The sequence below is a fragment of the Moschus berezovskii genome, chromosome 5, assembly GCF_049115385.1.
Source record: "Moschus berezovskii isolate FMDL1 chromosome 5, NW_MosBer_1.0, whole genome shotgun sequence".
NCBI classification, from domain to species: domain Eukaryota; kingdom Metazoa; phylum Chordata; class Mammalia; order Artiodactyla; family Moschidae; genus Moschus; species Moschus berezovskii.
Window position 1 is genome coordinate 108804524 of NC_142464.1, and position 11129 is coordinate 108815652.

An 11129-nucleotide genomic window follows, 5' to 3' on the forward strand; every position below is an offset into this window, starting at 1 on the left:
ACAAGTCTCTCCAAGAAGCCCATTGTTGGGGCTGCATTTATCTTTCCAATCTAGGAGAATGAGAGATGTGACCTCCCCCCTTCCAAAATAACAATAATAATGTAACAATTATTTTACCCAAGAAACCAATATAAAATGCTTGTGGTCTTGACTTTTATTTGAGATCTCAGATGAGATCAAATGGTCTATATAAACCCTTTGATTCAAGGCAACAGACTTCTTCAAACTGTTTTTTAATTTGATTTATCCTTTGAAACAGAAAGTGCATTACATTTAACTGGTCTTGCAAAGGGGGTTTTCTTCTCTTTACAAACCGAATTCCTTATATAAATTAATAAAAGTTAAAGATGCTAATATATCACCGTTATTAGCTTTAAAAAAGAAAACAATTTACATAGTCTATAGTATTCTTATGATACAAAACACTTCAAATTCAATTACAGCAACTAAATGGAATTTTCTGTTTCTGACCCAGAGCGGTTGTAACAATTCCCACCATCTACTTTAACACGCATTTTTATCCGAAAGAAGTTAAATTAAATACAAGCTATCGTAGCCCCATCCCGCCCCAACACTTTCTTTAAATCACTAATAAATAGCAACAAACGACTGTGCAATTTCAGAGGGGGACAGAGAGGCTGGTTGGGGGCCTTCCCTGGTTCCACGTCTTCCATTTCAAGTCCTGGACTGGGGAAACCGGGCTCGGGGCCAGGGGTCGTCAGGGAAGAGCCAGAAAGGATGTAGGGGGAAAAGAGACTGAACAAATCCAGACCCGGGAGGGGCGCGAGAGGGGAGGGAGAGTGAGAACATTCTTGTCTACGCTTCTCCAATTAATTTCAAAATAAAAGGGGAACCGTGTGGTTTGAATTGCTCTTAAAAGCGGGAGGGGAGCCGGAAGAAGGAGGTCCATCTTTTTATACCAAATTCCAAAAAGAAAGCATCTTACATGTTAAATATTCACAATAAAGTAACTTCTAGTCAGTGTGACTCACGATTTATTTACAAAGAGCCTTCAACAGGTTACTTTAGTCGGCACAGCAGTTCGCGGGGGAGACTTGCCCCTCTTCCCATAGGTGGCTCCGAGGTCCCCCGCGCGGTGGGTGTCGGAGGGTCCAGACCGGGTCTCCGCGCTCCTCGCCCCGGCCGGTCTCCAGGCAAAACTTGGGGGGCTGGGGGTGCGGCGTGAGGTGGGGGCGGGGGGAACACGGAGAAGGGGACGCGGCTGGGACGCCGAGCGGGCCCGGAGGGTGGCCCCGCTGCAGCATCAGTTGGGTGCAGTTCGCGGTCTTGTCTGCCACGTCTCGTCATCCTCCCGAGTCTCTGTCCCCTGCCCCCGCTTCACTCGTAGGTTACAAAAATAGATCTGTACATCTCAGAAAGGAGCGCGGGGCCCCGGCGGGCGGGAGACGCGCGGGCGGCGGGCGCTCAGGACGAGCCCTCGGTCTCGGCCGCGTGCAGCAGGAGCCCGCCGCCGCCGCCGCCGCCCGCGCCGCTCGACTTGTGCTTCTTCAGCAGCTGCGTGATCTTCTCGTCGTCCGAGTTGGGGTCCAGGGGCTTGTTGTAGTCGTCGTCCTCCTCCTCGTTCTCCGAGGCCCCTTTCAGCCGCTCGGTCTCCGAGTCCTGCTTCTTCTTGGCCGTGGCCATCTCGGCTGCGTGCTTCTTCCTCCACTTGGTCCGGCGGTTCTGGAACCAGACCTGGGAGACCGAGAAGGCGGAGAGGAGGGGAGATTCGGGGGGAGGCGGGGTGGTGGAAGGACTGTCCCCGGAGCAGGGGAGCCAGGCCGCGGCCCCCGGCTCCTGCGGGGCGCCCCCCAGCCCCCACCGACGGCGTCCGGGCCGTCCAAGTCGGTCTCCATAGCCCGGGTCTAGTCCGCGGATCCGGCACCGAGGAACTGCCCGCCGTTGCCATAGTGATAGCAACACAAGAGTATTGAGGTTGTCACTGAGCGATTTCTCAGAAGAGGAAAAAAAAAAAAAAAACTTGGAAACTTAAACTGAGTTTCCCTAAAAGACTTCACTCGCCTACTTTCTAGTTGGAAGTAGAAAACTTTTCCCCTCCGTAAAACTGCCTCCTAATGATTGCAATTCTATTCGTTTTTTTACTTCCTCAGATTCAGGTATTTCAAATAATCTGAAGCGTACTTGTTTTTTAGTGAGATTTGTGGGGAAAGACACGGCATTTACACTAATAACCTCTGTTTTTTTCACTTTTGAATATTTGTCTGTTTCACTTATTTCAGGTCTGAAAACACACAAAAATGGTGGGTAAACACTCCCCTATCCCTGTATACTTGTATGATGCAATGTCAAATAAAAATACTGATAAAACACAAACCTCAAGTCACTGATAATAACCAACATAAATGCATGAAAATATTTAATAGCTTAGTTGAAATCATCATAGCAGTTTGCGTGTCTGTCTCTCTGGTTTAATGTTTTTCATAAAACCAAAGACCAAGGCAAGAATTTTCATGAGTTTTTTAAAAGTGAAATTTTGTCAATTACATTATTTCCCACTATTAGCATGCCTGGTCTTTCAAATATTATTTTAATATTGATCCTTCCTAAGACATTCATTTTTATACAACTATTTTAAGCCTATTCACGATTTTTGACATCGTGTTTGATACACATATTTGAAACCTAAAGCACCAGCCACAAGTAACCAGTTTCCAAAGCATCCTCTTTTATGCTTCTCATCCATTTTCTCATCTGTTATGTATTTATCTAGAGAATCAGAATTGTTAAGAAAGTGATTTTCAGTTTCTTTATGCAGCTATAATAATTCACTTCTAGCCACGCAGACATATTTATGGTGACAAATGAAGACCTCCAGACTACAGTGGTAAACTTTGTACCAACCACTGCAAAAAATAATCTTAACAGTGATGGTACTCTAATGGTCACATACAAAATCACTCCTGAAATGCATTTTATGATGCTTGTCCAGGGTGAAATACTCTCTAACCAGCAGACTTGACTAACCTTATCTCTACTTAGTTTTCAAAGCAACAAGATAACTAATAGAAGCAGATTTAAACACACACACCAAAAACTATATATATGTATAGATATCTATCTATCTATCTATATATGTATATATATACATAGAGAGCGAGATATAGCAAACTGAAGAACAAAAGGGAATACTGGAAATACAGGGAACCACTAGATTTACAGTACACAGCTGTTTCCAGCCCTTTATTTTTTCAGGAAAGAGTTCTCCAATTTGATTCCCTGGAAATATACTGTACAACCCAATTATAAGCTAAGTGACATTTTAATTATAAATTGTCATAAACAGTAAAACCTTACATCTATTGATAAACTTCTGTTTCGTAATACAGTCATAATCTTGTTAATTCACTTGGAAAATTACTACTTCAAAGTGCCTGCCTTCAGGCTCAGTTAAAAGCAGGTGCATCCCTGTTAAGGGGTCAAATCTTGTGGATTTATTGTGTTTTTTTAACCTGTAAGTTAATACAGGAGCACTATAATGCCGATCTACATTAGGAAATTCTGTAACTAGTGGAGCCTGAATTGACAAGCAAAAGCTTGAATATCCTTACAAATAGAACAAATAGAAGCTATCTAACTGGCTTCATCTATTCTCAGGGCTGATATTTCAGTAATGCTTTTATTCTCTAATAATGGAGAGTTCCCCCAGCACATGCTGCTATCTAGATTAACCTAATTTCAAAGGCGGGGGCTTGATTCCTTTTGTTCATCAACAGTTTGCCCGCCTGTGAGACCCAGAGCCTTTGTAACTTATCCCCCCCTCCACCCAACCTCTTTCGCTGATCTCAGCTCTCCCCAGGCTCCGCAGACCCGCACCCCTGGGCGGGTGGCTATTTGTTAGTTTGGGGTGTGTGTGTGTGTGTGTGTGTGTAGGTACACGCGCACGGCGTACACAGGGGCGGTATTCCTCGAGGTTTGCAAGGTCCACTCACCTTGACCTGACTCTCCGTCATCCCCAATGAATAGGCCAAGCGAGCCCTCTCGGGCCCCGCCAAGTATTTCGTTTGTTCGAAAGTCTTCTCCAGGGCAAAGATCTGCTGGCCCGAGAACGTGGGTCTCGTGTGTTTCCTCTTCCCGTCTTTGTCCAACAAGATGGATCCTTGATCTAGGAGAACGGATTTTTTTAAAGGGAAGGGAAGAAGTAGTCAGTTATGAGCGGCTTCACTGAGAAGGAACGAACTCCAGAAACCACGTTGCGGTGGGAACCGAGAGTGCGCTCCTCTGCAGCACTGAGAAATGCTGGGGGGCGCTTACGGCCCCACGGCTCTTCCCCCTTTGCTTTTTTTACACCCACCTGTTTTTTGTGGTTTTGTTTTTTTTTTTTTTTTCTTTTAAGCGGGTGTGTTTGAAACTGCAGTAAATAACCTTTGGCCCAATAACGACGTCCAACTGAGAGCTCATCGCTCAAGTTTGCCGAGGCTGAATCGCTAGGGCCCTGGAAACCGAGTGCGGGGCTGGGGGCTGGTGGGCAGCCCGCCTAGTCTAGTTGGGGGCGCTCGGTCTCGGGGCCTCTGCGTGGGGACGACTAATTTTGTTCCTCGAACGGTTTCCTAACATGTGCCCGCGCCACAAAGGGTGCCTTGTTTTAGAAACACAAGCGAGCTAAGTCGCCCCCCAACCCTAACGCCGCTGCGGCCGAGGGGGAGGGGGCGTCGCCTTTGTTGGAGGTCCCTACGCGGCCGGCCGAACACACACAAAAGCGTCTCCCCGACACCCTCACACGCATCCCCCCGGCCGCCCCAGTCCTCAGGCTCCCCAAAAGAGCTTCCACTTGGCTCCCCCAACTTCCCTCAGTTACTGCCGCTCAGCCACAGAGCTGAGACGTGAGATCCAGAGACGTGAGAAACTTCGGGGACTCGGTCAAAAGCAAAGACCTGAGCGAGAAAAGGGCCGGGCACTGGCCCCTCAATGCCACCCGGGAGGATGGGAGCTGTGTCTGCGAGCTGGCCAACTACCCAGAAGATTAGAGTGATCCTGGGCTAACTCAGTTGGTTTCCAGTAAGATCTTTGTGCAATGTTGCCTGCCCCCACCCCATCCTTGTCCCGCCGCCTGGTTCCTCCTCCGGTTCTTTCTCCTTTTATGATGTTGAGAGCCACGACGGCCCTCAATATGTACAGGCCCAAGGCTTCCCGGCCTTTGGGGCCGAGGCAGGTGGAAAAAACCAGGGCCCAGCGGTGGGGAGCGGCCCGAAGTAGCGCTCGCCCTCGTGCACCGACCGTGGACCTGCCTTCAGTGGGCTCCCCTGGGCTGCGTGTACTCGCAGGTCGAAGGAGGGTGCCGTGAAGGCGACCGGGTGAGCTGGGGACTCCCTGGACCAAGTCGCACATCCAAACACAGGCGATCGGCTCAGAGCTGTGACGGGCTCGTCCATGCCGTTCCCCCACCAGGAGGCCAGTGAGGCTTCGAAGATCGAATGGGACTCTGGCCTGGGACACGGGAAAGCTGGAGTGCGGGCGGGGACGCAGTAACCCCTCTTGCCCTCCGCACCTCTTTAACCCAGGAGGGGCCTACGGGTCCAGGCCGGGCTGTTCCGGGGGCAGCCGGGGCCTCGGATGAGACACACGTCCCGCACACCGCGGTGTGCTTCCCGGAGACGCATGCACACGCGCTCTGCTCCGCGTGCCTGGGACTTGGGAAGAGGGGCCGCCTGGACACACCATGGAGCTCAGGGAAGCGAGAATCCCTCCCCGAACGCCCTGGCCCATCCTACATTGCGTGATTCTGGCGCTGCCAAACTGCTCCGCCGGCAAGAGGGTGGACCCGGCCGCCTGCACACCGGAGGCCGTGACCTGAGAGCGGGCAGAACCAGCACAAGTGGGCGCAGCAGGCGGCTGTACTCACGAGGGGTGCAGGCCAGGCGGGCGTCCCTCCAGGGTGGGCTCTGCATCACTCCCGGCCAGAAGATAGGCGTCCGTCCGGGCAGCTCGGCCAGCGGCTTCGGGTACCGACCCACGGCGGCCACGGCCGCGGCGCTGGGGCTGAAGTAGAGCCCGGGCGGCGGCGGCGGCGGGCTCAGGCTGCTGAAACGGGGCAGGCCGGCCAGGAGCCCCGCTGGCGACGAGGCGGCGGCGGCCGCCGCTGCGGCTGCAGCCGCGGCAGCCGAAGCGGAGGTGGACGAGGAAGAGGAGGAGGAGGACCCGGAGGGCGAGGCGGAGGGCAGGGCGGCCCCTGAGGCCACCGGCATGGAGGGCCGGCTCAGGATGTCGTTGATGCCGTGCGGGGTGGCGGCCGAGAGCTGCTGCGGGGGGCTGCCCAGGGCCGAGAGCCCCCCCGCGGCCGGGGGCTTCAGGCTGCCCGGGTTGTGGGCGCCCAAAGGCGGGGAGGGCGACGACGAGGAGGACGAGGAGGACGAGGAGGAGGGGGGTCCGGCGGGCAGCGGGGGGTAGGCGGCGGGGTACAGCGGGGTCTTCATTTCTGCCATGCTGTGCAGGGCGGCCAGGGGCGGGCTGCTGAGCAGGAACGCGCTCTGCCGGGGGCCCTCCATCGCCCCCACCGCTAACATCCCACGACCAGGCCGGAGCCCGCGGCCACGCAGCTAGGGCGCCGGCCCCTGCCCCCCGGCGGGGATCCGGAGAGCGAGAAGCGCCGCGGGCGCGAGCAAGGAGGCGCTCGGCGGCGCACCCGGGGGCGACCTGCCAACGGGGCCAGGAATGCCGCCGCCGAGAATTGCTCTCGGAACTGCGCAGCAGAAATGTCCAAACACACCCGTGGAGAGGCGGTGGCTGGCCGAGACCAGCGAGCAGCGTCCGGGTGGTTTGGGCTGTCCTTGCCCCGCTAGAGTCCTGGATTCAATCTCGGGCTCCTCGCTTCTTCCTCACTTTTTCCTCGCCGCTCAAAGAGCGCAACTTCTCATCTTCTCCCTCTTGGAAATAAGCAAAACCAAACCCCGGCCGGCCCCAGAGAGCTCGTAACAAAGTTAAGAATCACCGAATCTTTGATGTGGGGATAGTTGGGGGTGGGGGGCCGGCTTGCTTTCTTCGGGGAGGTTCAAAGGACGCCGGGTTCCGCTCGACGAGCTCCAGTCTTACTTGGATGCCCTGCTCTTTCGGCCACAAGGTTGATCCGCACTCGGCGCGCGGAGCGCGCAGGGAGAGAGCGCATCCAACCCGCGGGAGGGTTGGCCTCTGGGAGGGCTTCCTCCGCCTGCTCTTGCCCGAGGCTTCGGCGCCAGAAAGGGCAGTGCCACCGATCCCCTCGGCTCCCAGACTCGGCGCGCCGACCCGTCTTCCCCTGTGCGCCACGGGGTACTAGAGTTGCAATATTGAAAAGAAAAAGAAAAAAAAAGTGGGGAGGAAAAATACAGAAAAGCAAAGACTAAGTGAAAAGTCTGACGCCTTCAGTTACGGCTCCACTCGTCCGTCCACTTCTGCAAAAGGGCCTGGCGACCCCGGCCCCACCCAGCCCCCAGCGCCCTCTCTTCCTCTCACTCTCCGCCTTTGCCTCTTCTGTCTCGCATTTTCTTCGCGGCTCCACAGGCTTCGCTTTTCTAAGTCCTGTCCTCCGGCCAAGCTGACCCCCTCTCCGAGGCTGTTCCACTACCTCTCTCTCTCCTCTCCTTGCTCCCTCCGGGCCTGACAGTTCAGATGAAGCTCTCAAAGGTAATAAAACATTTGCATCACTCCCTACCCCTCTTTAGCTGGGGGACTAGAGGGAGGGGGAGATGGGGGGTCCAAAATGAGAACTTTGAAGGACGTCACTCCGAGGCAGCCGGGAAGGGCGGGCCCGAGGAGCGGGGAGGGTGGGGTGCAGGCCGGGGGCGTAACCACCGTTTCCAATAGCGCTCTGCCTGGGGCCTCGCGTCGCCTCTGGGTCACGCCCACTCGGGAGCGCCGCGCCCTCCGATTGGCTAAAGGGGGCGAGCCGTAGGACCGCGCCCGCCTGGTTCCCGCCCCCTCCCGCTTCCATCCCGCCAGTGGGCGGGGCCTGGGGGCGGGGCCTGGCGAGTGGTGCGGTTCGGCCGCTGGGCCAGTGGACGCCTCAATTAATTGTGTTAAATAAAATGGGAAAGGGGAGGGGGGAGCAGAGACGAAGAGGGTATTACTTTTTAAAGAGAAGAATAATGAAAACCCAGCCCTTTTATGGAAGAGCAGTTCATATTCTTCCCTCGCCTCCCCCTCGCCCGCTCTCGTCACCCTAGCCCCCCCTTCCCCCACGAGCTCACGACGCCTCACCTCGAACAGAGTCTGGTCTCTTGTAAAACGGAGCTAATGGAGCAGGCAGCCGGCGCAGCCCTGGCCTAGCTCCTTCTTTTGAAGGGATTAATTAAAGGCCATCTGGGCTCTCCCAGGATTGTGTAAATTAATTTGTTGCTGCTTAAGCCTTAGAGATGTCTTTAATCCCCTTGTAGGCCGAAGGATCGCCCTATTCCATCTTTGCCACCTCCCCGCTTTCCTTCTGTTTCTTCTCTTTCACTTTTCTTTTTATTCCTGGGTCTCCCCCCACCTCCACACACACAAGATGTTATCATTTATAGGTTTACTCCATTCTCAGGGAACGGAATCAGCTTATTGGGAGCATTTGTTTCTCATGCGATGTTTCAACGTGAGAGCAGTGAACTTTTTAAACTTTTCTCCCCTGTGATCATTATTTGTTTTGAGTTTTACGGGGGCAGAATCATCAAAATTGAGGTGGAGTCTTTAGATACAAAAGTATCCGGTACACATACACACACCCCTTCACAACCATCTCGAAAACTCTTACCCCTCTCTCAACCCCATAATGTTTCGGGAGATGGAGACTTCCCGGCTCCTGCGCTGTGATGATGGGATGTCTTAGCGTTTAGGTGTTGGACGGCGGTTTCCCTTATTCCCTCTCAATTTCTTCCATCGCTGGAGATCTTTAAATTTCCAGGAGCGTTGAGCTGTGTACACGGGGAAGGAAGACCCTCGCACAGTTTTGAGATTTCAGGGTATTAAAGTAGCACACCATCGAGGGGTAGCCACTACAGTAGTTTGGACGAGATCATTAAGTCCAAACTTAATCAGCAGAAAATTGAAATAAATAAGGACTACAATTCCAGCGGCACCACCCATGGACCGAGTTTGGCTGTGAGAGCCAAAAGCTCTTATTTGCATCCCAGCACGGAAAGCCAGAGGGCTTACTCCACTTAGATAACCTAGGGTTTCCGCTGCACTGATCTTTTAAAGGTAGCAACTTGAGCTTGAGTTTGAGAGATTTTTGTTTATCTTTTGCCACTTTTGTTATTCACTTCTGATATAAAAATAACGTTCCTTCTCCATTGTTTTTCATTAATTTCGCGACTGGGCTAAACCCATCACTACACAGACCATAGAAATCTGACTAAGGGGAGGGTAAGGTCCTTCTTCAACGTGAATTATGCTGAGTAGGGCAAGAAGACAGATGACGAGGGGGCCGTCTGTATTTCCCCATGAGGATGTTTGCTGGGCTGTGGGTATAAACTCCAGCGCCCTGTCCTTGGGCCACTAGGGGAACTCCAGCAGGAGGGAGGTGCGTGTAGCCCGACCCTGGCCCGAGAGTTGGGGTCCTCTGCTTCTCGATTCGTTAAAAATGAAACTTTATCTCGCCTCCGGAGTCTTCAGGACGGCGGTGATACACAACCCTTCACCTGAACCCCGCGCCTGGGCCCCGAGCGACCTCACCTCCCCCGCACACCTCACACCACATTCGCGAGGACTAGGTAGGAATAGAGAGGGAAGGAAGCCAGTGATCCCCAAATATTCCAATTTCAAAAAGCGACTTCGCTTTATTTCATGTAAATAGCCTGACCTGGGGAAGCATTGAACATTTTCCTATTGTAAATCTAGTATCTGATTTGGGGTGGGTGAGGTAGAAATAGAGCAAAAACAGAAAGACCGACCAACCCGGAGAACGATTGATTCAACTCCACCCAATTCTGGGTTAATTGCCATCGGTAAATAATTGCAAAGCTTGGGTGCCGATTGGAAGTCTCAATCGTTTGCTTTATCATTCACATTGCGGAATTAAAACAGCAGTGTTGTTCTTAATTGTGACAATAAAAACATCTGGGGTCTATGTACCTAGATCCCCGGGGGGTGAGCCCTGGGTGCCCGAATCCCGCGTGGGGCAATGAAATTCAGACGCTCACGGCGAGGCACGGCGAAGGAAGGCCGGACGGTGCCTCCTGCCTGGTGCTGTTATCATGATCGATCTGCGCCGTCTGTCTCCAGCTGGGAGCCGGGAGAGCGAGGGGCGTCCTCGAAGCGGGTGGGCTGTTGGGAGAGATGACCCTGCCCCTGCAGAGCGAAAACCACCTTCCGGACGGCGTCCTGGAGGAGCAGATTCCGACGCGGATGCGGGAGGCGGGTTTTTGGTCAGGGCCATCTTACACGCCGCATACACACGCCCTCAAGAATCAGGACTTCTCTCCCTCGGGGAACCACCCCTCCCATCAAGACCCGCACGCGGTTCTGCCCACGACCTAAGAGAGCCCGGCATTTCTAAGCAATCCTTGGGAATGGAACGTGTCACACGTGCTCACGACCCCCTTTGCCCCCCGCGTCTCTGCACTATATATATATATATTTAGGGGGAGGACTGTGTTGGAAAGTGATTGATTTGCATTTTAATTGGAAAATAAATGAAAGCGGTTTGGCAAATTCGGAGGTTGCCAAAAGAGCTACAAGGGTAGGGGTGAAGAAGGCTGCCCTGCCCAGCCCCTGGACTTCCTTTAAGCCTGCAGACCAGGGCCTCCGTTTTCAAGTTACTGTTTTTAGTCGGTTCCTACTATTATGCAGCCTGCGTCACGCACTTGACCATCCCACCCTCGGTCTTAACCCTGGACTCGGACGCCTAGCGAGGTGTGCTACTTCTGTTTTAAATGGAAGGAGCAGAGCCTAAATTCAGAGTAATTTACGGAGGAATGCAAATGAAATCTCAGCTAAGTGTACTTAAATTCAGCAGTCTGTCGGCGATGAATGATAACTATTCTTCCCCAAATATATTAACGTCAAAGAGAGGTCGGGATACTCAAGTGGAGCCACAGGAAGCCAATTCTAAAGTCGGAGAAGGAGGGAGGAGGGGGACGAAGGGAATTTTGTGTGTTTCAGGCCAAAACCCACTCCAAAGGGTGTTTGCCGGAATTGTCCGGATGACTTCTTTAATAACTCCG

At 53.1% G+C, this 11129-nt stretch overlaps 1 protein-coding gene across 1 annotated transcript; it reads right to left on the reverse strand.

The window, feature by feature from the left end:
* Positions 1–249: 249 nt before the first annotated feature.
* Positions 250–6643, reverse strand: NKX6-1 (NK6 homeobox 1). Its single transcript, XM_055434700.2, has 3 exons — positions 5861–6643; positions 3951–4123; positions 250–1695 (listed from the first exon to the last, which is right to left on the reverse strand). The coding sequence occupies exons 1-3, from the start codon at positions 6519–6521 to the stop codon at positions 1426–1428; spliced, it is 1104 nt and encodes a 367-aa protein (XP_055290675.2). The 5' UTR covers positions 6522–6643; the 3' UTR covers positions 250–1425.
* Between the last annotated feature and the right edge of the window lie 4486 nt (positions 6644–11129).